Raw genomic sequence first — 26,574 nt, 5'->3', positions numbered from 1 at the left:
CGAGGAGAGGGTGCCAAGGGGCTGAATGGGGCAGCGCGCGGCGCGGAGAGGCCCATTGTGGCGGCCGGGCCGGCTCTGAAAGGAAGCGCCTGGAAGGGGCCGAGAAGCGGCGCTTATTGGATTGGGGGACAAAAGGCGGGCCGAGGGGGGCTCCGGACAAAGGGCGAGATTGACGGCCCGCGCTGCCTCCCCCGCTGCGCCCGGGAGGGCGGGGGAGCTGCGGTTTTGTTCCCCTTTTTTATCCCGGGGGGCGAGCGGGGGATTAGGAGGCGCAGTTCAATGTCGGATCCGCCCCTGCCCTGAGTCGGGGTCGAGGAAGGTGGGGAAGCGGGGCAGAAGCAGACAGAGAGTGTATATCCCCCCCAGTAAAGGAAAAGCGCTGCTGTGTGACTCAGGCCTGACGCGAAGAAATGTGCCTGGCTTACTTAGTGGTTAGGAAAAGGTACCCTGCACATGCTTGGAAGACACCTCGCCGTCAGTTGCGCTTTGGCCCCGCCCCTCCGGGATGCCCTCGAGATAGATGGGGTAGCCTTCGCCAAAGGCACCGCCGAGGAACTCCCCTCTCGGTCTGCCTGTGCGGGGGACCCAGCTCACTGGGACGGGCAAGGCACGTGGGGAGTGTGTGTCCGCCCATTCCTTGCTTCAAAGCAGGGTTGTCTTTTCCCACATGAACAGGGGTGCCAAATTGAATAAAGTATTGGGGGGGGGAGTAAGCCCCGCCCCGCATAACCGATCACATGATGTGGTGCACGCACACATTTGAATGACAATGCCCATTCATTGGGAGAGGGAGCCTCCTCAAATATTTTATGGGGGGGCCGAAGACCCCCTCGGCCCCTAGGAGTTGGCTCCTATGCACATGAATGGCCGCGAAGAGCTGCTTCGAACCTGCGCGAGCTTGGGCGCCTTGCCCCGCAAGAGACCCTACGGACTGTAGCCCCGGCGGGGACCGCGAACGAAAGGCAGCCGCCGGAGGTGAGCCCTTGGCGATTAAAATGGTCTGGAACAAGAGCCTAGCGCCGAAGATGTCAGGTTAGCCAGAGGAGGCGGCTCCATTAAGGGTCAATGGTGCGCTGCCTCCACACTTGCAACCGGTCCAGAGCGTACAGGTTTGTAGTTCTTTTTGCTTCGGTTCTGTCTACTGTCTGGGCTTCCTGCTTTCTTCCCTGCCTGTTGTAGATGGGCACCACCATCCGACCGCCACTGAATTAGTTGGCCAGGGAGACGGAATGAAAAAAGTACAGTAATTTTGGTGAACAAGAAAGAAACCACGAGGGGTCGCACCCAAATAGACCTCCCGGATACTGTACCAGCAGTTTGCTTAATGCTGCCCACAATATTAACCGAAGGAATGAGGGGGCTGGGCGGGGCGGGGGGAGCCATATAATCACAGAGTTGGAAGGGATCCTGAGGTAAAAAGTCCAATGGGTAAAAAGAGATTGCATTTGCTGCCCACCAGAGGGAAAACTTTTAGGGATCTGCTTATCACTCCGTTGGTGGTGGGGTTACTGTAGGAGTCGCTTTGCCTCCTTTCTTTAGGTCTTGGCGATCCTGAGGAAGTTGGGGTGATGGGAAAAGAGGCAGTTGTCACTCCCATAACCCTGAATCACAGTCTGAGTGTGCTGTGAGGCAGTTGGCAAATGACACACATCCCTTTGACCAGATTTTAAACCTCTGCGATGCAATTGATCAGTGCCTCTGGCTATTAACCAGAAGTTGGTGGTTCCAGCCAACCCAGGAACAGCTGTGGGTGAGATTCTTGCATTGCAGGGCATTGGACTAGATGACACTCGGGATCCCTTCCAACGCTACTCCAGGATTCTATGATTCTACTCTCTAAAGACGTTGTTAAATAAATAAAATTTTATTTATACCCCGCCCTTCCCGGTTCAGAAAACCGGGCTCAGGGCGACTAATAACAAAATTTAAAACACTTAATTGATGCAACGAAACAGCATAAAATACAGTACAAAACGTGAATAACAATAAATTCAAAATTCAAAATCAGTTTAGGGGGAAATCCATCCAATAAACATTAGATGATCACCAGGGCTAGCTGGCTAAATTAGTCCTTATTTGGGCCAGCGAGGAGACCAAGGGAGAATTAGCTTTGGGATCCCAGAGCGGGTAATCTTCATAAAAAGGGGGGTGGGAGGGAAGGAAGTGGAATAAAAGATCAGGTTAAGGTTTACGTTGTTGGACACGACTCCCAACTCCCATCAGCCTCAAGCCAACATAGCCTGGTGTGGGGACATAAAATTTTGAGGAAGGGGACAGAGGGAAGGAAGGTTTATCCCTGAAGGGAAAAGACCAGAAGAGGTGTTGAAGGAAATCAGAAAGTGAGACAAAAGTTTACTACTGTATTTATTAATAATACATAAACCTGGAATAGAATGGAAGGGAAATAAGGCTGCACTAATTATAATAGAATATGATCCAGATAACAGATCCTATTCAGCTCATTTCTTTTGCCTAGTTGATTCTCCTGCTTTAAGGCAGGGTAGGGAATCTCAGGCCCAGGGGGCAAATGCAGCCCTCTGGGCCTCGCTGTCATCCTCAGAACACATCGTACTGGCTTTGCACTCCAGATGTTGTCTGTCTTGAACTGCTCTGACTTGCAGCTGCTCTCTGGAGTTTTGGGTGGGGGACATCCTCAAACCTATCTAGAGATGTTGAGGACTGAACCTGGAGCTTTTAACTGGCACTGCTCTTCTGTCTTTTGCAGCAGCCTGTCAGTAATTAAGCAGGTACAGTCCTCCCCACCATTTACCTTAGTCCCAGGAAAAGGGGGGGGGGAGAAACTCCCATTGCCAGCCCACCTTCTGCCCAGGGGTGCCAACTTGAATAAAATACTAGGGGGGCATGTAAGCCACCCCCATAATCGATCACATGACATGGTGCACACACACCATTTGAATGACAATGCCCATTAACTGGGGGTGAGGGGAGAGAGTTGGCTCCTCTGTTTATGCCTGTTAAGTCACTACTGCAGGAAGAGGGATTGATAACTTGGAAGTTATGTACAAGTTCCAAGCCACATCCATAGTTTTCCTGAAAGAATTAGCAAAAGCCACATGCCAGGAATTCCACTAGTGTGCAGGTACTCTGTGTTTTTCCTGTTGCCCTGCTACCCAGATCTAAGCCATGGCTTGACTTAGCATTATGTCCATACTGAGGTTCGTGGTTTGTCTTGCTCCTGACAATGCACAAGCTGCAACTAGGGGTTGTTCTTGGCTTACCAATTGTGGTTTGCTTGCAGAAGACAAGCCACAAGGCCAGGCTTGGATAGAACACTAAGCCAAACCATGGCTTAGTTTCAGGAGTGTGGCAGCAGGATTTCCCACCTGTACCTGGCATGCTTATGCATTCTTGTTTATTCATGGTTTGAATTACATGTGAACTGGGCCACAGAGAAAATTTTCTCAAAATTAATGTTTACACCACCTCAAAGATTGAGGGGAAATGCCAGTCAGGGAGCACCAGGCTCTCCTCTGCATTGCCGCAACAGGTGAGCCGCCTTGTCAACTTTTCTTTCCCAGGAAGACAAGAATTTCCTGTCAAAGTCTACCCTTCCAAGACAGATCAAGTCAGCAAGAAGCACAGCTAGCAAACCCATGTATTAACAGGCATTTTGAACATAAGATCTATTTGCCCTTTCGGTTCAACTTCAAAGCTCTAAAACATCAGTTCTCTCTCCATCCCTCACATAATCCTAATGCAACAGAAAGTATGCATTAGAAAATCTAAAATTTGGCTATATCCATCATAAGCCACTGAAGACAGATGTATTGTTTTGAGGTTTCACTTTCCTTGCTGCAAAAGGCAAAGGGCACACATAGGAAGCAGACAGGCTGTTCAGTAAGACACTGGCTCAGTCAGAGGTTTATATTCGCCTCATTTGTGTATTCTTCCTCTTCCTAAATGACACATTCCAAATCTTGGGATCAAGAGTAGGAGGAAAGATTGTCACACTTCCCCCCTAAGAAGTAAGATGAAGCCCATTAACACAGTCACCTTTGTTGGCCATTCCAAGTTAAAAGTTACCTGGAACCTAAGTGCCGTACTTTTGGAGTTCCTGCAACATGGAGGGGCCAGCATCATAGGACACGGCAAGCAGAGAATGCATGCTTTATAACTGCAGATGGATAAATGGTGTTCCCCAATATCACCTGTCTGCCTGTTCTCAAACTACAGCCTGGCTCTGCTCTTTCATATTGCTACTCTGTTGTGATAGAGGATAATAGGAACAAGAACTATTTTTTTTTACATATGTGCACACATGCACCTGTGTCTTTTCCACCACAATATATATATTACTGGAGGACACTGCAAGCCAGTTGAAAGAACACCTGACTGAGGCAGACACTGCATCTTTTCCCCTGCTACCAGTGGCGTAGCGTGGGTTGTCAGCACCCGGGGCAAGGCAAGTAATTTGCGCCCCCTAACCCGTGGATTTTAGTAGGGGCAGAGAGCTGCAAGTGCGAGCGCTCCCCCCAGATGTTGCGCCCGGTGCGTTCGGCCCCCCCTGCACCCCCCACGCTACGCCACTGCCTGCTACTATAAGAGTGTGTGTTTGAGCTATGTTAGTAGGTAAGAATACCACTGAAATATGTATGGGAGGAACAAAAATCACTTAAAGCTGTCAGTTGCCTGGTGCTGGTATCCTGTAGGAACATAAATGTTCTCCAAATACTGTTTAATGACAATCGAAAGCTGGTTCTTCATGAATCAATATTAGTCATACAAGATATGGCATTATATTATACTAATCTCACTTCTACTCTCCCACCTACCACAAGAGGAAACAATTTAGACCATTCTGCTATAGGTTGGTCCAACTTACCTGTAACAAAGCCCTATAGAGCCGCTAAAAAGAGAGCAAGAGATAAGGAGAATAAGAGCAAACAAGGGCTGTGACGATAAAGCAGACTTTATTGGAGGTGCCAAGGGCCACAACAATCAAAGCCTTCCCAGAGAGCATGAGGTTTGTGTGTGTGCTACTAGACAACAGCTCAGCTAACACTTCCCCTGCCTCCATCACCACGTAGTCGTAACAGCAACCCATTCAGGGTATGCAGGTCATCACCCCAAGTTCCAATGTGCTCATGGTAGCTCATGGTAGTCTCCACCTCTTTTAAAGGATTACAACTTTTGGGGCAAGGGAGATGCTTGTTAGGTGACAGGCTAGAAAAGGGCAGGCCAAGCTGCTGCTCATTGTGTACTATCCATTTGGGAGAAGGATGATGGGCTGTGCAAAATGCAGCAGCAGGCAAGAGGCGGCATCGTTATTCCAAAGGCTTGCTTGTCATCTGAGTCTGGCACCAGCCAATCCAGCGGGTGGAGTCACATTTCACTTCCCGGCCAATCGCTCCTCCTTTCGCTTGGTAAGGATGTATTTGAAGAACTCATACACAGACCAGGCAATGGCTGTGGAGGGCATCTGGTAAATGACACGTGCTTGTACCCCTCGAAAATAGGCAGTCAGCCCACCCACGCGGTACACCGTCCTGAATGCATGAGCCATGCCTGTAATGTGCCCACTGATGTTGGTATTCAGTGCCAGGGCCTCCTGGGTATTCAGCAGTGTCTTGCAAACGTCCAATGGGGTGGTGGCAGCAGCAGCAATGGCCCCTGCACAGGCCCCTGCCACCATATGGGAACTAGGGTTGTACTGTCTGTGAGGATTGAGGTGTTCCTGCAAAGATTCATATGCCATGAAGTGGATGGCCTGGAAGGGGATGTTCATAGTCAGCTGAGTGGTGTAGCTTCGGTAGAAAGCTCCCGCCCCTTCATTGCACCATACAGCACGTACACAGTCTGTTGCTCGCTGGTATGGAGAGTTGTACATCTGCATTCTCTGCTTTACCACTGATCACAAGATGACAGCAGCAGCCCAGCCATGGAGACGAGAGAAGGGCAGGGAGGAGCAAAGAAAAAATAAGTAAGTAAGTGCAGTGATCTGAACAGTGTGCATTCTATGTAAACACTTTAATAGATTCAGGGGGCCCTGCATCCCTCAAACTTGCCTCAGTGTGATCTATCTACCCACCCAGCAAATCCTGCAGAACTCCACAACTCATGAAAAAACAGTAATGCCCCAATTCTGGAATTGTGAGACACCAAGTAAAACGGGGGTTACTGAAATGTGATCTGATTATGCCTACACAATGTAGGGAACACAAATATGAAAGACAAGTTGCAATATTGTTTTTATGTCTTTTTTCAACACCAAGAGCAAGGGCAGACACACAAATAGCTTTTTTGCTTCAGCCAAAGTCTTGTCCACCACCCACCCGCTGCATCCAAAGAACCCTTGTAGCAGGTAAGGCTGCATGTCTGAACTGTATCACAAGCAACATGAAAGCACCCCCTGGTGACAAGAAGGGAGCAGCACAAGCTGCATGAAAGCTGCAGGACTGCTGGGAAGCAACATTACCTTCTGCTGGGTTCATGGCTGCATCATGAAGCAATGTTGCCACACAGCCTGCTGCGCCTGCAAAACAAGGACTATTACATGTGAAAAGTGGGAAGAAGACCTAAGGAACTCTCACAATGTGCCACCGGAGAAGTGTATGCGAGCAAATAGGGACACCCCCCTCCCCAAGACAGAATGAAAGTTCATTGAGAAGTTAGAATCAGTTTTCAGAAAGGGAATATCAGAAATATTCAAGGCTCCAGTGCAGGCAATATTTATCATATTAATCTCGACCCACATTGGAAGGATTGGGGGCGGGGGAATCAGAAGACTAAGACTGCAATCCTAACTCCACTTACCTGGGAGTAAGTCCACTGAATTAAATAGGACTTACTTCTGAGTAAACATGGTTAGGATTGCACTGTAAATTATCTATCATCTTTAATTCCTAGAGCAGAGAAGAGCCAAGACCGTCTTGCAGCTATTCAGGATTCTTGCAGCTATTTAGGATTCTGCCGCCGTCCTGCTAACGCATCCAACAAGCTTCAGTCAGGCGAGTTAGTTCCAAAATTCTAGGATCTCCAGCTAATTGGGTCTTCCTATTATCTGTCCAGACTATCAGAGATGAAGGAGCCTCAGAAGCATGCTAGTGTGAAAAAGTAAATATAAGCAGACCAGACTCTACAACACGTTACAGCAAGCTTGGGGTTCTCCCCACTCAAAAATGAGGATGCTAAAAGGACAAATGTAAGAGCAGATACGAACATGAACATATCTGGGACAGCTGCTTCAAAGGAAGAGCACTATATAAAGTCAAAATGAAATACAAACAGCAGCACACCCATTCTTCTATCATATTTCAAACTATCTTCATAATACAGAGTTTGTCTGCTCTGGTGGAAACTGCAGCTATCTGCCCCATATTCCCACAATCCCTTCTTATTCACAAATTCCTTTCAAAAGTCAATGGGAAATCCTACATTCCTAATTATCATGGTTAGATAATGCTTGGAGTGAAGCAGAACACAGCATCAGGGAAGAATGTCAATAGTAAATAGGATTCAGAAGTTAGCAATATAACAGCAGTAAGAAAGAAGACAGGAGTGCCTGGCGTGCTCTGGTCCATGGGGTCACGGACACGACTAAACAAGAAGAAGAAGAAGAAGAAAGAACCAGGCATCCAGTTCTTCATTTCACTAACAGTCCTAGCTGGGAACATAGGGACCCTCAGGGTGGGGCAAGGAGGCAAGAAGGGACAATACCGTTGGCCACGTGACTATTGCCCCCAGCATGGATAATGTCGGTAAGTGTCTTTTTCAACTTTTCGTAGCAGGCGAAATACAAGGCATGAGCAGGGCCTGCCCCTGTGGCTGTGATGTTCAATCCACGCATGGGTCGCCAGATCCCTTCAGTCCGCACGATCCGCCACAGGGCCTCCAGCACATTCCGGTAGCGAGCAGCAGGTTCCGGTTGCAGGCTCTGCATCCTTGTCTGCCAGCGCAGGGAGGGGAGCAGGTTAGATATGCCAAGGGACTTAGCCTAGTAAGCGCTCCACACCCAGCTCTCCCAACCCAGGACACTCCTTCCTTTCAGAGCCATTCAGCTGCATTTGATGGCTGCACACAAATGAGTGCTCGCAGGCGACCTTTGCAGGTGTCTGCAGATCACCAGAGGGCCTTCGCGTCTGCCAGGACTCTACCGTATGTACAACCCCCCCCCCACACCTTACCCCTTTCTCCCAACCCCATGACTGAGACCAAATATTTCTGGAACCAGGTCGGTCGCTTTGGCGGCAAAAGTGAAGGCCTGAAACGTGATCAAGGAAACCGATCTTGCGTCTTGTCAACTAGTGGCGGCAACAGATAACTCTCCTGTCAAGTGATCGTTCGTTGGCACTTATGCCATTAGCCAGCAAAAGAGCCGAGAACGTGTTTGATCCATCCCTCCCCGAAGTCGTTAGCTCCATCGCATTCATCGGGGGACACATCCTTCGCCTTTCTGTCAACTCTGGTCCCCCCCCCCTTTTTGCCAAATTCGGATCTAGTCGGACCGTCCGGTGATGCGGATTAAAGTGCAACACTAATGAAGATCGTGTGCCGGTTAACCGCTCTCAGGTCCTGCCCAGGGACTCCCGCGTCTCGTCTCAGCTCCCCGCCCCCCGCCAGCACCCGCCCTGCTCCCGGAGAGCAGCTCGGCGCCCGTTCTCACCTTGACACAGTCCACCGGGTACATGATGCTGTGCTCCAGCACCCCCGCCACAGCCCCTGCGAGCATGTGGGTGGAGGCGGCGGAGCCCCGCGGGAGGGCCTCGTAGTCCGGCTCCGGGCCGGCCTCCGTGTCCGTGCCAGTCCCTCCCGCCCCGCCACCCCCCGCGGGCCACGCCCAACCCGCCCCTCCACCGTCGCCCCCGCCCAGCAGCAGGAGGAGCTGGCGGCCCGGCTCTGCCCCACCGCGCTGCCCGGGCCCCGCCGCGCCGCCCGCCCCGAGCTCCATGGCACCGCCGTCGAGTCCGTTGCGGGCTGCACACTCGGTCCTGCGGCTCCCGCGCTGTCCGCCCCGCCCATGGATGTCACTCATTGGCGGCGGACGGTTTTCGCGCCGCCCCGAGCCAATGTCTATTGGTAGGCTGCGACTCACGCTCTCTTCCATTGGCTAACGTCCGTCCTGTCTCCCGCCTATCCAGAGAGGATATTGGGCAATACCTCTTTGACCTTTCGTTCGTTCCTCACCCGATTGGCTACTTTTCCGCTTTATTCAAGATACGTGAGGAAAAGGAGAAAGGTATTGGCTACGATGCCTGCCGTTCAAACTGACAGGCTTGTAATAAGGCTGCGCAGTTTTCTATGGTGCGTGGGGTTTGTTTGTGGATGTTGGTTGGCTTGCTTTCAGTGATGACGTTGCCGTGGGAAGAATATGCCTGTACATTGGTGGACCAAACATGCAGTGTGAGAGTTGACTGGGGGCTGCGAATGGGCAACAGGGCGCCTGCGCGTTCCGGCGAAGACGAGGCCCACAAAAAAAAAGGAGGTGTACGTTGAAAAGCCACCCTTGGGCCTACGAATTGGGCAATATACGCATGACGTAACGAAAACCCGCCCGAATGACCCTCGCCGGGTTGGCCCAGAGCTTGTGACGTGCTGGAAATTACTGAATGACACTTGAGGAGAGTATCGGGTCCCGTCCTGGAAAGCGCGGCGTGCCCTTCGGAAAGCGCAGCTGGTTGGCTGCCCGCCGCGGGAGGCGGAGCCCAGGCCGACTCGGTTCCGTTGCGTCAACCTTACCCGGGCTCTGCCATTGGCTGCCGCCCAGCCCGGTCGCCCTGGGGACGTGGCTGGAGCAAAGGGCCGACGAAGTCGTGGCGCCGGACGGCGAGCGCGGGGCGAAGGAAGCGGTAAGTCGGGCTCTCCGGGGAAGCGGGGGGAAAGGAGCGCTGCCTGTGTGGAAGGGGAACCGCGGCACTGCCGGGCGGAGGAGCCTGCTCTGCGGCCAGAGGCGCGTCTCTCTCTCTCTCTCTCTCTCTCTCTCTCTCTCTCTCTCTCTCTCTCTGTGAAGCTGATCTCAGCATGGGATGAAATGTGGAGCATTAATTAAAGGACCAATTTTGTGGCCCTTTCAGGGGGTAGAGGCGGGAAGGTCGTCGGCGCTGATCCCTGGTTTAACCACTCCCTCTCTTCCTTCCTTTTTCAGGGTTCAGGATCATCCCGCAACTTGGAGGAGCCGAAAGAGATGCTACTTCCTCCTGGGACCCGCACTGGAAGCTGACAGACTGCGGGGCGAGCACATGGCCAGGTGAGGTGATGGGATCGCGGGTCCCACAACGAATTGCCCACACGGTCTCCTTTCCGGCGTTGCCGGCTTCCTCCTCCTCCTCCTCCTCGTCGTCGTACCCCGTGGGCGTGGGCTGCTTCCCGGCTGCTAGGCAGGGCGGTGGCGACCTTGATGCCACTGGAAGAGCAGGTGCGCTGTGGGAGCCTTGGGGCCTGGAGTTTGAGACCCCTGACCCACAAGCGCAGGGGGAGACCAACAAAGAAATGGAAGGATCTCAACAAAGAACTCTTGATCTGAAAACCAGATATAGCCCAGCACTGATCTGGGTTCGAGATTGCGTGTTGATTGGCATGGCTTTGGGACAGGGGTTTTGCATTTAGAACAGCTTTGCTGCAGGGATTCTTCCTGAAAGCTTTGGCGTTGCCTTTTGATTTGTTCTCATGGCACGATCTTCTCTTGCCGCTCAGAGATTGGGATACACACAGCGTTATCTACTCTTCTCTTCTGCTCCCTTTCCCCTGATGACCCTAGTTACAGTGACGCTGTCAGCCTCTTCCCTTGCTCCCTCTGTGAGGCTGGTATGTCTTAAAAACCTCTGCTGTTACAGCCAACCTGGCTAGCAGCCACTTAAGTTCAAAGATCACAGCTTGGTGCTAATCGGTGCAGGGTAGAAGGGCAGCCTGAGTGTTTCCACATAGTCTCTGCAGAGTATCTGTGATTGTTTCCCAGCACTTTAACCCCATTATTATTCAAGTCCCAAATGAATGGTTGGGAAAGGGGAAGTGGGAACGAAGAACAGAGTAGCAGAGATTCACCTGCAAGTTAGGAAAGATTGAAAATGTACAATGTACGTCATGCGTGCCATGCCACAAATCTGTGTTAATGATTATGGCTGCAATCCCGGGGAGTAAGCCCAATGAATATAGTAGGATGTACTTCTGAATGAACATGCATAGGCTTGCATTGTTGGTGATTAATTGCAAGCTATTGCTGGCTGAGTCAATAGGCTTGTTTAGATGCAAGGTTGCCAATGCCATTAAAATGTCCTTTTCAGACTGCAGCACTCAGTACTCACATGGGTCCCATCTGCTCCTTGTTACATTCCCAGCTGCTTTGGAAGAAGGATCTTCCTGTTCCAAACTTCCAGCTGTAGGCTAAGCTGGTTTAGCTGTGTACATTGGAAGCTTTAGCACTTGGATTTCTAAGATCATTTTGTTGGCAAGTACCTGTGGCTGACTGATGAGGCTTTGCTAGACGTTTAACAACTGTTTAATCTGATTTATCCCCTCTTCCAGGATCAGTTTTTCCTGCCTGTGTCCAGCATCTTGGCACTTCACAGTGCCTTCAGTGAGCCTTTGTCTCCGTCAGCGGCTGGGCCTGCTGGGCCTCTTACTTGCAGCCAGTATTTTGCTACTTGTGGGAATCACAAATCTATGGCGTTGGAAAACTAGTTCTCGGGACTGGCAGTCTGAAAGGTGGGTGAATGTGACGGCACTGGCATGAAGTATGCTGAGATAAGGCAAAAAGATGCTTTCAAAGGAGTCAGTCGACTTCCATTGCTTGCATTTCCAAGTTAGCTAAACTTTAGCAAAGCATTCTAAATTAATTGCTTCTGAAATGGCTTGTTCATATAGGCAAAAAGGCCACTTTGTACCCTACAAAACACATAGAGAGATTAGTTAAGAATACAGCACACTACTGCTCTGAGACAGCTAGGGCAGCCAACAGACTTCTGAAAAACAGTATGTTCTAAAGTAAGCTACAGTAGCACAAAATACCCTTTTTGCACATCTTTGTGAGATAAAGCCAGATATAATTATTTTTTTCCTGCTCTAAAATGGAGGAGAGCTGCAGGAAATGAAATGGGTTTAAGGAAGCAATTGTCCAGCAAGACAAATTAGTTTATGCATGAAATGAAACCAACCCTAAAGGAAAGTGCTATGCTGTATGGCGTATATTAGGTGTCTTCAGGGTCAGAAAGTACTGTGTGCCTTTTAATCAAAGCTAAGATTATTCTGTACTTTGGGTGTTGCTGGACTCCCAGATCCCATCATGCCTAGCCAACATGACCAATAGCTGGGGATGATGGGAACTGAAGTTCATCAACATATGGAGAGCCAAGGGTAGCTACCCCTGCTCTAGATGTTGGACTACAAGGCTCATTGTTCCTGACAATTGACAATGGTCACTGTTACTAACAGGAGTTGGGAGTCCTAACACCACCTGGTGGGGGGGGCAGGTTCCTCACCCTTGCTATACATGCTACGCATAATGTAGAATCTGGTTTCCTGGGGAAACTATGGGGAAGGGGGGAGTTAGTGGCACCAAACAAGGTGGCAGTTTCTATGGCACACAAAGTCCTACTATCCACCCCCTTTCCCCTCTGTTCTTCTACAATCCCGGTCTTGGATTACAAAATTGGGCATATTGTTCTGCATTTTTTTGTGTAACACAAATATAGCAGTAGAAAAGGAGATGCTTGATGGAAAAAACTGCAGAGGAAATGGCAGGGCATATTTCACAGTTCCCATCTAACAACAAAATGGGAGTGATGGGAAGAAGCTACGTGGACTGAGTTCAGCTGGCATTTTCCCACCAACAAAGGCTGAAGCCCTTTTAAGCTGGAGGGGGAGGAGGAAGATGCTGCGCTAGTCCTGCCGGGCAGTGCTTTCACAGGGCTTCTGTTGGCGCTCTTCATTTAGTGAAATGTTGGGAACGAAGGACTGTCAGCGTGTCAACATAAGAACCCAAGGTTTAACTGATGGGAAGTCCCAAATTTTGCCCTTAAATGATTCCCAACCCACACATATAATGCTCCAGTACGTTTGCACAGGGACTGGCAATTCTGCTGCCAGTTGATGTTCTGCAGTTGGAAAGTGTGAGGTATCTGGCACAGAAGCAGTTGCTTGAACTGGTTTGCCCACCTTCTTTTACACAGTCCCTGTTTGGGTATTCAGGCTTCACATGTAAGCAGACATGTGAGGAGAAGCTGGAGAACTGTGCTGCCAAAGTCTCTCCACAGCATCATCTGTACAAAGTTCAGAGCTTTCTCTCTCTCTCTCTCTCTCTCTCTTTCTCTCTTTCTCTCTCTTTCTCTGTGTGTGAAGTCCTGATTTAGCAGACTTCTAAATCGCACAAGGAACTGCCATGAGGAGAAGAGGCTTCCCACTTCAGATACCTCACTTTTCCCTATACCCACTCCTCTTAAGATGAGTAAAATTTCAAAATGACTAGATGTGTGACTTGAAGTATTAACACCAGTCTGCTGTTCCTAAAGAAAGGAAGTTGTCAGTAAATATAACACCAGAGAGATAGGAAAGCATAAAAGACAACAAGCAACTCATAAAGAAAACAAAAGGTAAAAAACAACAACAACAAAACTTCTTAACATTACTAACTGGTTCTTCGTTGGTGTTAAATATGCTTGGCAGATTACTAAGACTTAAAAATTACTAAACTAGGAAGTAATTATTTACATTTCTGTCCATAAGATGACAAAGAGCAGTTCTTTAAGTCAAGATGAAAGCTTTTGATTTTCTGTAGGCAATACTGCCTGTCCCCCAGTTGCATCTTAAGAAATAAAGGGATAGTTTTAAGATTCTAAGTTAGGATCCCCCAATCTGAACCAGACTTCTCATGGTCTGCTGGAAAATGACAGTACTTCCTCTGAAGCCAAAATTTTATTTGATATGCTAAAGAGGGTCTCTCCAGCTGCGGTTCTTTATAAGATTAACAAGTCTAGACTTGTTGATGTTATCACTTTAAAATGGGCCATTAAGATAAAGGTAGGGTAAATGTTTTGGCAAAAGCCAGCTATTTGCATTTGACAACCACCTTAAACAAGTCATTTTCAGACCAAAGGAGAGATTGGTAATTACTTTTAAATTCACATTTCCTCTAAACTATACATTCACATTGTATACATTCTCTCAGCTTCCCTTATGGCAGGTAGCAACTTGCCTTTAATTTTAAAAGGGCATTTCTGCTGCAGCTTTTGTTTGCATAATATCCAGTAACATCCAGCATTTATTTGCATAACATCCTGCAGTAATTATATTTATTAATTATGGAATGTACGGTATATCCTGCTTTTCTTTCATCGTGGAACTCAAGGTGGCATATATAGGAATCCAAGGTGAGCCCATCCTGGCAATAATAATAATCATAATAATGCCCTGCTCATCTGGCTGGGTTACCCCAGCCATTCATCAGATGCACACCAGCTTACCTTCAGCAGGTTCATTGCTGGACCTGGGACCAATGCTTGTGCCTCTTCCTTCAAGAGCAGAGCTGATACTACAAGATGCATTTAGCTGCATGGCTTTTATTTTTTCAATGTGATGTGGATTGGACAGAATTTTCTTGTTGGGACAGACTACCAATTACTGTACTCAAATAATATGACATTCAATGGCTCCTCTGGAACTCAGACTCTGATCAACTTCTTGTCCCACCTGACACAGTTTAGGGGGCCTGGCACTGCCTCAGCCATGGTAGTCCTACCACATGGCAGGCCTTGGGTCTTCCTGCTTCTCCTCTTCCTTCGCCCTTTCCTCCTTCCGTGAATGCTGATTAACAGATGTAAACAAAGACTGATATAGTAGCTTATGCCTTAACTTTTGTGACCTGACCTTCTGTCTGTGATAGGTCTGGCTTCTCCTCCCTCTTAGATAAGATGCAATTGTATTTGTGCATCTCTTGGCTCCTGTGTCCATGGGGAAATCCAACTGGAATACTTGGGATGGTGCATGGCATTTGTGAGAGCTGCTGCTCTAGCTGAGTGCCCAGGGAATCTATGCCCTCTTCTGCAAAAGTCAGGATGTTGGAACATTTGGCCCTATGGCAGTTGGCCGTGGGATGGCCTTCTTCAAACCCTTGCTTTGTTCCACCACTGCTGCTGCTGGGTGAGGGAAGCAGCAGAGGCTGTGCTGACTGAGCCAGAATTTCCTTCAGCACCAGAAAGGGGAGCAGGATCAATAAGAACTGTGGTGGCATGAATCCTCTGTCTAATGGATCTGCAAAACCCACTAATTTGGTTAGCTTTCTTCTTAATGGCTGGACATGCTGTGGTCTCTCAGTCCTTTTTTCTGATTGCACCGATGAAATGGCACAAAGTGGGTGGGTTGGGATGTCTACTTCAGTTCTCCGGTTCTTGGGGAGCTGAAGCCAGTGCCTAGGGGGATTCCAATAACTTTCATCTGGTTTCTAGAAGGGGGGACGAGAGCCTCCGCAGGGACTGGATGCACATGCTGGGTCAGCATCGCTTGAAGCATTTATGGAGAAGTGATATAGGCATTTTGTGTTCCTGTAATTCCTATTATTTCTGTTGTGCGATAATAGACAGCCTCTGAAAGAGCAGAGCAGGCATTCTATGGAATGCTGGATCTGCCTTTTTCTTTTAGGGGTGTGAAGACTGTTTGGTCTGGTCTCTGTCTCTTAACTCCAAATCTTCCTCATTCCCCTTGCAGGTACCTGGAACGGTTTCATACCTTGGAGGCAACGGACACAAATAACCCATCTCTGAATTACGGGGTGGTTATTGATTGCGGGAGCAGCGGGTCCCGAGTCTTTGTATACTTTTGGCCACCACACAATGGGAATCCGCACGACCTGCTGGACATCCGGCAGATGCGAGACCGTAACGGCCAGCCTGTTGTCAAGAAGATCAAGCCAGGTTTGGAGATTTCCAAATGCCGTTTTTGTTGGTGGCTGTGAACCCACAAGCACCAAGCACCTGGAGGTGGGCAGAGTTGTTCTGTAGAGATGGCAGCTGAGGGAATATTCCCTTTTCATTGTACAGGGATCTCTACTCTGGCAGCCACTCCAGACAAAGCTAGTGACTACATCAGGCCGCTGCTCAGCTTTGCTGCTGCCTATGTGCCCAGTACCAAGCACAAGGAGACTCCCCTCTACATTTTGTGTACTGCAGGAATGAGGCTGCTGCCTGACTGGTGAGTGAGCTGTATTTTTCCAAGACCTGAGCAGAGTAGGCTTGGGACTGGGGAGCAGGAAGTGCTGGGACTCTTGGAGCTACAGGTGGACTTGCATCCTGAAGTGGAAAGGGACAGGGTGTGGGGTGTATCTTCACTGTAGCAGTCAAATACAACATTTCCTGTTTCCTAGAGTGGACACATGGGAATGTTGCTCCAGACAGGGAGGATTTCCTGTCATACCTGCTCTGGAGCATCCTCCCCCTGTGTGCGACCAGGTAGATAGGTGTGACCCTAGCAGACCCTATAAAAGGGCAGTCACGCAGCCATCTACCTCTTTTGCTGCTCTTTTGCGACACATCTGCTGGCTGTTAGCCAGCAGCACATGGCTCATTCTTACAGAGGATGGAAGCCACAAGGTAGAAAGTCTGAGACCTAGCTCAGACTTTTTTTTCTCTACAACTGTAACTGTGACTACAAAATAAAGCCTGCCTTCAGGACAATACTGTGAACTGAATGTAAGTAAACTTTATCATTACTTTTAAAAGAAGACTGTCATGTCAGTATTGTTTTTAAGAGGGAACTAAAGGGGAAATTTACCAGGAACAATCCAATCTGGACAAGCCAGACTGGATTGCTCAATTCAAATGATTCTAACGAATCCATCAACTAGCTTCCAGCAATGTGCAAGGGAATGTGCTCTGCTACTAGTAATAATAATAATAATAATAATAATAATAATAATAATAATAATAAATTTATTTCTACCCGCCCATCTGGCTGGGTTTCCCCACCCACTCTGGGTGGCTTTCAACAGAACATTGTTATTGTTTAGTCATTTAGTCGTGTCTGACTCTTCGTGACCTCATGGACCAGAGCACGCCAGGCACTTCTGTCTTCCACTGCCTCCCGCAGTTTGGTCAAACATTAAACAGAACATTAAAAACAGAATAAAACTTCAAACATTACAAACTTCCCTAAACAGGGCTGCCTTCAGATGTCAAGGTGTTCCACAGGGTGGGCACCACTACCGAGAAGGCCCTCTTCCTGGTTCCCTGTAACCTCACTTCTTGCAGTGAGGGAACCGCCAGAAGGCCCTCGGCGCTGGACTGCAGCGTCCGGGCTGAACGATGGGGGTGGAGACTAGCTCACTAACGTGAATGAGGAAGGATAATATTTAATCAATATATCCTCTCCTACTATCCACAACATTCCCACACAGGGTTCCCTAACTTGATAGTGAGCAATGGGTCATCTCCACCCCAAGTGGAGCTAAAAATTAAGTCCTGCTTATGAAGTTGTGTGAGTATTTGCAAATTCGTGGCTGGAAAGAGACCAAGTGAGAAGGGTGACTTGCACAGGGGGACAAAAGGGCGGGTTTTTGAAATGAGGTGGAGTCTGCTGTTTAGACATCTTGGCCATTCAGCAAAGGAGCAGTGGAGAGGGGGGCTCGTTATATTTCAGTACAAAGAAATGGGAGCTGCTCAGTTTGTCTGCTTGTGGATCTTCGCAGGCAGCAGACGGCCATCCTGGCGGACCTGGTGAGGGATGTGCCCTTGGAATTTGATTTCCTCTTCTCAGAATCTCAGGCAGAAGTGATCTCTGGGAAGCAAGAAGGTAGGTATTGGGCCAGAAAGGCTCACTCACTCCGTCATCACTGTGATGAGGCTGCATTTTAATATTTTAATGTTTCAATATTTTAATGTTGTCTTTTAATTTTGTTTTTAAGTTGTATTCATTCAACTTGTTTTTATTATTGCTTGTTAGCCGCCCTGAGCCCGGCCTTGGCTGGGGCGGGCGGGGTATAAATAAAAAAATATTATAATTATTATTGTTGTTGTTGTTGTTGTTGTTATTATCTTAGGGAGTTTGGCAAAGGGTGAAGGGAGAGAGGGGGGAAGGTAGGTAGTGAGGCAGCACTGCGCAGGATCTGGGGGCTTAGCTAGCTGTTACACCAGCTTAACTTGCTGTTGGCGGTGCCCATCCCTTGGGGTTGTTCCCTCCCCTCAAACTTCACAGGGTGCTACTCAAGTCCTGTACCTTCAAGGAACCCAACACTGCTCTTGATTCTCTTTCTTCCCCCACCCCCAATTTCCCAGGAGTCTATTCTTGGATAGGCATCAACTTTGTATTGGGAAGATTTGACCACGAAGAAGGTGAGACTGCGGGAAGGGACAGTGGAGTTGAATGGGTAGGTAGAAGTTTTCTCTTTTGGCTCAGTTCCCTCTTGAGTGAGGGACTCTCCAGCACAGTTTGCTCGATTCCCAGCAGGAATGGAGATTTGGCTTTCCCACATGACCTGACCTAAGGCCCCTTCCCATTCTGCAGTTTAGCAGGAGTGAAGGTGAGCAAGAGAGACTAGAGCTGATCCCCACTTCTTCCCTAACTTCTGCCCCCTCAAACCCTAGACATTTCTAGTGTTCAGCCCAAGAGGTATGGGGATGTGCCATCTTCCACCTCCATTTTCCATTGCTTTGGAAACTCTCTCTTTCTCTTTCTCTCCCTCCCTCCGGGATTGTAGAGGAAGATGCAGTGATTTCTGTGACCCTGGCTGGCCAGGAAGAAACCCTGGTGCGAAAGAGGACCGTTGGGATCCTTGACATGGGAGGTGCCTCTCTGCAAATCGCCTATGAGGTGCCGACTTCCACGTCCTTCTCTTCCCCGCAGGAGGTGTGTAGCTTGGGAAGGAAATATGTGCTATGGTCCAGGTTGGGCACTGTTTCTTACTCCCTCTCTCCCTCCCCCTGCCACCCTCCCCTCTGCTACTGACAGGAGGAAGCTGCCAAGAGCCTGCTTGCTGATTTCAACCTTGGCTGTGACATGCAACACACGAAGCACGTGTACCGAGTCTACGTCAGCACCTTCCTGGGCTTTGGGGGCAACTACGCCCGACAGCGCTATGAAGAGCTGGTGCTGAATCAGACCACCACCCGCAACAGGTGATGTCCTAATGCTGCCAGGTTTCAAAAGGTCTGGCTAAAGGCAGCTCTGGATTCCACTGCCCCCAGAAGTTCAAGGAGTGGCAGCCTGGGAGAGGGTGTGTGTTTATTTGTAGGAGGCAGGCTCCCTGAGTGATGAGATCAACGGGAGAAGTTTTTGATGGTCCGCATGCATACCTCTAGCCTGTTTCAGGGTGGCACAGAAGAACTCACCAATCATAACTTGCCCCTGGGGATGTCTGTGTTTTCCCAACCCTGAAGCTTAGGCTCTCGTTGCAGGTTGCAGGGTGAGCAGCTCGGCGCAAATGCTGGGGTGCCCGTCTTGGACCCCTGCCTGCCTGTGGGACTGGAGGATGTTGTGGAGCATGGCGGACAGACCCTGCACATCAAGGGCCAGGGGGACTGGCAGTCGTGCGCGAAGCAAGTGCGCCTCCTGCTGGCGGGAGACAACAGAACCACGGTGTCTCTGCGCAACACCTATCAGGCACCAATTGACTTTGTTAACAGCGAATTCTATGGGTTCTCTGAATTCTACTACTGTACCGAAGATGTGCTGCGCCTGGGAGGACTGTACCACATGCCCACGTTCACACGCGCTGCCCAGGTGACTCTAAAGTATGTGATCACTTTGCCAGGATAGGGGGTGTTGTTTCTGTGCCCACTCATGTCTTTTGCCTCCTTCCAGGATTATTGCAGTCTGAGCTGGTCCGTACTGAGCCAGAGGTTCCGAGACCATCTATACTCAGCACATGCAGACCTGCACCGTGTCAAGTAAGAATCCATTCTTCCCTTTCACAGAGAATGTGCTTGGTCCTTAACTCTTCTTCCATGGACGGTGAAGGGGTGGGGGTAAGATTGCCCCCCAGCAGTCTTCTCAACTGATGAGCCTCAGTCCAGCGTATTTGTGATGGAGTCTCTATGCTCTGCTTGCAGGTACCAGTGCTTCAAATCAGCATGGATGCACCAAGTCCTACACGAAGGCTTTCATTTCCCCAAGGATTATTCTGGTCTGCGCACAGCCCAGTTGGTGTATGATCGTGAGGTACAATGGACACTGGGAGCCATTCTCTATAAAACTCGCTTCCTGCCACTCAGGTAATCTAAATTGTTGTCCACTGTGTGTTTTCTCATCTTAAGAGTGGTAGAGTTCTTTTGGTTACTTCAGAATCAGTCTTTCAAACAAGGTCTTCAGTAAAGAACTGGACCATGGCGCTTGACTAGGAGTAAAATGCCGGTTTTCTAGCCCTAATTAGAGTGTTCAGTCATCTTAATATGTGAACCTGGGAGTAAGCCTCACAGAGTTCAACATGAGGAGGCTTACTCTCAATAAGCATGCATAGGATTGAGCTTGAAACATGGAAGAGTTCAGTACTCTGTGTTTAAAGTCCGAAGATTCATTTTTTAAACTTGAGAAAGCAAGTGATCTGCCAGCAGTGCTTTTCTGAAAAAAACAGAGAAGGAGAAAGCAGAGGCATGCAGAGACCTGGTTTGTTTTTAAGAGGTACCTAAAGGAGAGACATTAAATGCACTCTCAATGAAGCACAGAGCCTGCGTGAAAAGGAAGTTGATCCTTTATCAGTAACATGGTGTCTTAAATGTTAAAAAACTAAACCTATGTTTTTGACACCTCTCATCTATTTACAAATGGTCTGTAGGGCATAGGCCTGAGAAAAGCCAGGTATTTGGGAATCATACTTACTGCAGTATCTGGAAGGCTTCTTTGTCTGCTAGTTGCAAGAGATTCAAGCTTAGCGCAGCTTCACATTTCAACTTCAGACTGATTTTTCTGTTTTTTAGGGATCTCCGCCAGGAGAGCATCCACCAACCTCGCAGCCCTTGGCTCCGTCTCTCCTTTGTTTATAACCACTATCTTTTCTTTGTGTGCATTCTTGTGGTGATGCTTGCAATTGGACTCTACCTCTTCCGTCTGCGCCGCATCCACCAGAAGCAGTTGCACGTGGCACAGCTGGACCTGCTGTGGCTAGCAGAAGTGGTGCCGCTGCCAGCACAGGAGGCAGCCTCCTGACAAAAGAACTACCTCTCAGTGAACTCTCTCCATGTCTGCCCTATTGGCATTGGCTTTTAATGGGCCAGAAGCTGTGATTCTCTTGCGGGCTAGTCCGGAATTCTGCAGGACTCCAGCCCAACCCCAGGGCCTAAACAGTGTCTGCTCAGACTTGCCCCTAACCCAAGCCGCTCAACCCTAATGGACTCTAGATTTTCCTCCGTGGCTGAAATCCCCAGTCACTGGAGGAGAATCACACTGCAGGTGCTGTGAGGCAAGGGAAGCTGATCTCTGTTACCCTTGACAGTGGGCAAAAGGCAGCATAGCTGAAAGTGACCAAAGAAACTTGATTTACTCAGGAAGGGGGGAGAAGGACCTTGTGTGGCCAAGAACTGGACAGCTCTCCCGCAAAAGGAAAGAAAGTGGTTCTTTCTGGTGCTTTACTATAAGCACGCCTCCCCCCCGCCCCGCTACTTCTGTTGATGTCTGTGATAGGACCAAAAAAGGAGTCGTGCAAACAGGATTCCTTGAGGGTAAGAAATAACCTTTTAAAAAAACCAAGGCAGATAATTTGCTGCCTTCCTTCACACTCCTCCCCACAAATACATTTTGCACACACTCCTTTCAAATCCCACATTTATCCATCATTCAGTGTGTCTCAGTGCTGTTGTCCTAGCACTGGGGCTTCCAGCAGTTCCAAGTTTCACAGAAGACCACCTTGCACTGTGGAACGCTGTCCCTGGTACTTGTTTTAACAACACCTAGCCCATAAACTCAATCAACTATGGGCTAAGTTAAATTATGAATTTGTTTTCATACTTGAACTCCAGTTACTGTAGCAATAAATTATGCTGAACTGTGTAAGCAGAGTTTCTTGATGCTAGTTGTGCTGGAAGCTTGTTGGTTGGTGTAGCTGGTTGGTTTTACTAGCTGTAAAAACCATAATTTCTCACCTGTGCTCAAGAATGAGAACCAATCCACAATTGTAGGCCTAAGGAAAAGAACTTGCTTTATTGCTGTATGGTCGTGAACACAATAGGGTTACTATCATAAATCCTAGTCTGGAAATTTGCAGTGGCTTAGTTGCTTACACCACCCAGATAGTTTACTGAAGTGCTCCTTGTCAGGAAACACACACCAATTTTGATTTCAGCCCAATACCAATTAGATGCTATGGATGGAGGCTGGAGTATTACCCTGGCTGAATTTCAAGCACTTCTGGACCCCATATCAGATCTCTTTAACAGAAGACAAAGAAAGCTCACATACTAAAAAAATTTATTTTCACGATACCAGTTTACACTCAATAAATACAAATACACAACATTATAAATAATAGTGGAAGGGGGAATTCTAGGCAAATGCATCCTAGTGCAGCAGCTTCACTGCTAATGGACAAAGATAGGGAGAGAACAGATTGATTGGGTGAGCATCGCCATGTAAAAGTAAGGAAGGTGTCTTGTCTCTTGCCCAAGAGTGTGTTCCAGAGCTCCATCAGCAATTATTCAAACTTAGCGTTTGTTACAGGACTTTCAAAATGCAAACATTTCCCCTAACTGCCACGAGAGGGACATTTAGTTACAACATCAAACCCAAGAGCAGATGCCACCAAGATGCATCAATTAAAACAGGTGGGAGATGGTTAAACAAGTGAAATGGTCCCTTCATATGTTTGGGTCTTGGCCCTACTGCTGTGGGGAAATTTAGAGTGCAAACAAAAGATCCGTTGAGTTAGTACTGGAAAGGACAAGGGGTGGAGCTGTTATCTAGCCTCAGAAGGAAGCCTAGGAAAAAGAGAAAAAGATTTCTTAGTATTGACCTTACCCCAGCAGGATAGAAGATATCTGGGAACAATCAACCTGTTCCCTTTCACTGAGATTTACCATAGCTACCTTTTACAGACAATGAGAAAGTGACCTGTCCTATAGAACCACAGAGTGGCAACACTATTGGAGACAGATTACAGGTACCTTTCTGGTTCTATTGGTTAAGCCAGGGATGGGACCTGTGATTCTCATGTGGCTGGACTATGATCCCTGACTGGCTATACTGGCTTGGGCTAATAGGAGTCAGAATCCAATAATATCTAGAGAACCATAAGCTCCCCATCCCTGGGCTATGCCATTGACAGGTGAGTCAGGCAAGGAACCAAGGAAGGGAATCGTTGTAAACTGGAAGCAACTAGATTCCTTTTTCTTACAAGCTATTAATGAGTTGCATGTAATGTATTTGTGTGTTAGTAAGGTAGGTTAGGTAGTGCTGGACAGAGCAAGTACCTGTTGAATTGGTTGATAGTGGTCCAGTTCACTCCCACAGGAAGCGCACATACCAGATGGTCTCATTCTTCAGCTGGGGTCCAAACAGCGGGTTGGCCTGGGCCAGGAGTGCTATAAGCCAGCTGCAAGGGAAAGATAGGAAGGAGACATATAAACTGGATCACAACTCCTTTTGCACTAGTGCTGAAATACAAAAAGTCATATTTTGCAAGTAACTGCTAGGTCATTTTTGCAAGTAACAGTTATTCTTATAAAGAGGACAGTATCCCTGTAGGAGGGATATATAATATAGGGAGCAAAGTCTTCTAGTTCTTTAAATGTACTACAAGAAGATCTGCCCTGGTGCATTATGGCTGAGAGTGTCTAGCTGAGCCAGACAGGATGTTAGGGCAGCTAGAACAGTCTACTGCTTTGGTGTATGATCAGAGATGGTCTAAGGCTTGTTATGGGATGCAAAATCCACTCCTTGTTCATATATGGGGTCCTGGGAGCATCATGCATGAATGATGCCAAGACATATTGGAAGAGACAGTGTACCATGATCCAAGATTACCCAAAAGCTTATTTTATGAAAGAGGCTGTTTATGCACCTATGTGTAGAATAAGGACCTGGCAACCATGAAGAAACCTGAGCATCTCCAAGGTGGTCATACAGGAGAGCTGCTGCTATTTGGGATTCCTTCCTAGATTCCCAATATTCAGGAAGCAGCCAGTTAGATAAAGTTATGAGGGTGGTTGGTTTCCTGCTGGGTACAACCCAGCTCTACACCCACAACCCATCTCCCCTACACAATACTCACAAGAGATAGCAGGAAATGGCTGTGGTCACCAACATGGTAATAATCACTCTGTGAAGTGAAAAAATGAAAAAGAAAAAAGATTGAGTAAAGCTGCAACCCTAACCCTACTTACCTGGGAGTAAACCCCACTGAATATATTGGGAATTACTTCTGAGTAGACATGGATAGCATTGTGCTGTTACTGAAACAGTCAAGGGGGTCACACAGGAGAAAGGATTCCCAGATCAGGCACTCCTCAACGCTCTTCCTCCCTGCTCCCACACCCCCGCTCCTATATACCATGTTCATAAGAGAAAAATACCCTAGCCCAGCCCTTTGGCTGCTATACTAGTTTGCTATTTGCAGGGTCGCTGGTGTTTCCAACGCGAGGTAGCACTCATAAATGTGATTCCCCCCCACTTGGCAGTCTGAAGCGATGCGGAGTCCCGTTCACAGCATCCGTGGATCGGGCCTCCTTCAAGGCCAAAGGCGGCTGCGGAGAAGGAAAGCCTGCGAGTGTCGCACTTGCGGGGGAAGCGGGTGCTGGTCCCTGCTAAAGGCTGTGTGTGTGTGTGTGTGTGTGTGTGTGTGTGATGTCATCTCCCAATATATCAATATCTCTATATAGTGATCTTTTTGGATATATAGGTCATTCTCACATTATCAATCAATCATCTATCTAGATATAGATATAGATATTCTCAAAGCCTTTAGCAGGGACCACCATCACCCTTCCCTCGCAATTATAGATCACAATTTATATATTGATCTATTTGGCGATGGCGATGACCGGGAGACCTGGCGATGGATCGGGCGGGCGGAGGCTGCGCGGGCGGGGAGCCTCACCCGCGGTTGGGCCCCTTGGGCACGAGCCACGGCCCGGCGATTCCCACGAGCCCCCAGAAGACCGAGAAGAGGATGATCGGCAGCGCGAAGCTGTGCGCCGTCATAGCGAGGCAGGTTGGGAGCGGCCGACGGGATGAAGGACAAGAGGCCGCCGCCGCCGAGACCGCAAGAAGGGTGAGTCTCCGCCTCTCCGCCGGTCGCTTCCTTCGCTTCTGGCCCGGTCCGCAACCAATCAGAACTCCGTGCGCCCTCCCGGTGTTTTCCCCCTTCACCACCCCGTATTTTGGAGCCTCGGTTCCGAATGGAGCTGCTTCGTACCGCCCCCTGCTGCCTCGGAGGGTGTATTGCGAGGAGCGGAGAAGGCAGGTCGAATCTTACTCGAGTCGTTGCAGGCAAGGGCATCGTATAGGCGTCCGCCGGGGTTGGGGTAGTTGCTCCCTCTAATGAGCCATGATCACCAGATTTACAGGTTTCTACTCTCCCCCTCCCCCTCCCCCCGCTCTACAGAAAGGTTATAGAATTTGTAGACCCAGATATGAACAAAAATGTGCAGGCACCAATCTCCACCTTTATTTTGTGAGAAGACTTACCCCTCCAACCTTTCAGGGTTTCTATCCATTTTAGGCCATTTCTATAACACTTAAAATATACAAAAAATTCCTCTAAGTGGCGTACAGAAAACAAGCTGATCAGAAAATTTTACGAATATGATGTTATGTATAAAAATGTTGCATTACTGCAACATAACTAATACATAGAAACCAGTATCAGTTCCTTCTCCTTCTGACACCCATCCCCTCTCAGTATCCGGGCTCTCACTAAGCGCATTCATTGGTTTCTAGCTAATGAATGAAGCAATGGATGACATTAAGGAAACTAGATCTAGCCAATTTAATACTTGAGTGAAACACCTGTGTCTCCGCTCTTGGGTTTGGTTTAAAGCCTTTCATGCCGGTCTTCACTGCTGGTGAAGTGAATGCTACCCCACTGAAAACAATTCAGGCATCCAATACTGGCAAGTAATGTATAAAAGAAAAATGTAGCAGCAAAGACAGTAAGTAGCCCATCATCTTTCAAAGTCACATTTCATAGCAACCCCCCCCCCACATCTGCAAACACTTTAAAAGATACTCTGCTGCCAACCTGCCATAATTATACCAATATTGAAGCAGGCTGGGCTGGGGCTGATTTCATGTTAGGCTCATTTTGCCGAGAGGCAGCGGTAGGGAACTGCAGTAGTGTAGTACAACTCTGAATTGTAGGGTACATGATAGGGCTTTTTAGGGAAATGAAGCAAAGTGGGAGACTGTGAAGTTGAGTGTAGCAGCACTGCCCAGGAAAGAATTCAGGGCTTCAGCAATGAGTGAAAAGCCATCTACCCATTGTAGCAGGTCAACCCACTGAGAAGGAAAGGGATAAATGTGTAATACAAGTTTCTCAGGGGTCTACCCAAGTCTAGGAAGTCACCTGATCCACCAGAATTGTTAGATATGTTCTCTGCTGCTAGTTATGCTTATTTAGTCATTTGCAGCATTTACTCTCCCCCTACCCTCCCCAGAAAAAATCCTTTGTGGATATTGATGTTAATGAAACATGTTCCTAATCAACCCACTCAT

General features: G+C 48.4%; 3 protein-coding genes across 4 annotated transcripts; 1 reads left to right on the top strand and 2 right to left on the bottom strand.

Annotated features, from left to right (window-relative positions):
• Window positions 1–4,914: 4,914 nt before the first annotated feature.
• Window positions 4,915–9,079, bottom strand: SLC25A28 (solute carrier family 25 member 28). Its single transcript, XM_083615264.1, has 4 exons — window positions 8,624–9,079; window positions 7,678–7,906; window positions 6,437–6,493; window positions 4,915–5,868 (listed from the first exon to the last, which is right to left on the bottom strand). Exons 1-4 carry the CDS (start codon window positions 9,062–9,064, stop codon window positions 5,351–5,353), a joined length of 1,245 nt encoding a protein of 414 aa, XP_083471390.1. The 5' UTR covers window positions 9,065–9,079; the 3' UTR covers window positions 4,915–5,350.
• Window positions 9,080–9,084: 5 nt separating this feature from the next.
• Window positions 9,085–21,921, top strand: ENTPD7 (ectonucleoside triphosphate diphosphohydrolase 7). 2 transcript variants are annotated; one of them, XM_083615224.1, is made up of 13 exons: window positions 9,085–9,806; window positions 10,103–10,204; window positions 11,479–11,658; window positions 15,652–15,857; window positions 15,984–16,134; window positions 17,627–17,730; window positions 18,213–18,269; window positions 18,635–18,783; window positions 18,886–19,052; window positions 19,332–19,656; window positions 19,738–19,823; window positions 19,986–20,147; window positions 20,850–21,921. In XM_083615224.1, exons 2-13 carry the CDS (start codon window positions 10,197–10,199, stop codon window positions 21,076–21,078), a joined length of 1,824 nt encoding a protein of 607 aa, XP_083471350.1. In that variant the 5' UTR covers window positions 9,085–9,806; window positions 10,103–10,196; the 3' UTR covers window positions 21,079–21,921. The 2 variants fall into 2 exon arrangements, with proteins under 2 accessions (XP_083471350.1, XP_083471351.1); XM_083615225.1 differs by lacking the exons at window positions 9,085–9,806; window positions 10,103–10,204; window positions 11,479–11,658 and adding an exon at window positions 13,291–13,541.
• Window positions 21,922–22,318: 397 nt separating this feature from the next.
• ATP6V0E2 (ATPase H+ transporting V0 subunit e2) lies at window positions 22,319–25,231 on the bottom strand. Its single transcript, XM_083615304.1, has 4 exons — window positions 24,959–25,231; window positions 24,134–24,181; window positions 23,334–23,455; window positions 22,319–22,841 (listed from the first exon to the last, which is right to left on the bottom strand). The coding sequence occupies exons 1-3, from the start codon at window positions 25,060–25,062 to the stop codon at window positions 23,362–23,364; spliced, it is 246 nt and encodes an 81-aa protein (XP_083471430.1). The 5' UTR covers window positions 25,063–25,231; the 3' UTR covers window positions 22,319–22,841; window positions 23,334–23,361.
• Between the last annotated feature and the right edge of the window lie 1,343 nt (window positions 25,232–26,574).

Source organism: Podarcis filfolensis (genome assembly GCF_964270895.1).
Source record: "Podarcis filfolensis genome assembly, chromosome: 5".
Taxonomy (NCBI): Eukaryota; Metazoa; Chordata; class Lepidosauria; order Squamata; family Lacertidae; genus Podarcis; species Podarcis filfolensis.
Note: the sequence above shows the minus strand (reverse complement) of the source record. Positions and strands in the feature narration are given on the sequence as shown.

Bases quoted from the DNA above. Each gene is read 5' to 3' on its own strand.
- SLC25A28 (XM_083615264.1), bottom strand. From the start codon at position 9,064: ATGGAAGAGAGCGTGAGTCGCAGCCTACCAATAGACATTGGCTCGGGG. The intron at 6,494-7,677 runs GTATTGTCCCTT...CTTGTTTTGCAG, and splicing joins CAATAGTCACGTGGCCAACG to GCGCAGCAGGCTGTGTGGCA. The intron at 5,869-6,436 runs GTAATGTTGCTT...TCTTGTGATCAG, and splicing joins AGCCATGAACCCAGCAGAAG to TGGTAAAGCAGAGAATGCAG.
- ENTPD7 (XM_083615224.1), top strand. The intron at 19,657-19,737 runs GTGACTCTAAAG...GCCTCCTTCCAG, and splicing joins CGTTCACACGCGCTGCCCAG to GATTATTGCAGTCTGAGCTG. The intron at 19,824-19,985 runs GTAAGAATCCAT...CTCTGCTTGCAG, and splicing joins GCAGACCTGCACCGTGTCAA to GTACCAGTGCTTCAAATCAG.
- ATP6V0E2 (XM_083615304.1), bottom strand. From the start codon at position 25,062: ATGACGGCGCACAGCTTCGCGCTGCCGATCATCCTCTTCTCGGTCTTC. The intron at 24,182-24,958 runs GTGAGGCTCCCC...TTCACTTCACAG, and splicing joins CCCAAGGGGCCCAACCGCGG to AGTGATTATTACCATGTTGG. The intron at 23,456-24,133 runs GTGAGTATTGTG...TTTCCCTTGCAG, and splicing joins GCCATTTCCTGCTATCTCTT to CTGGCTTATAGCACTCCTGG.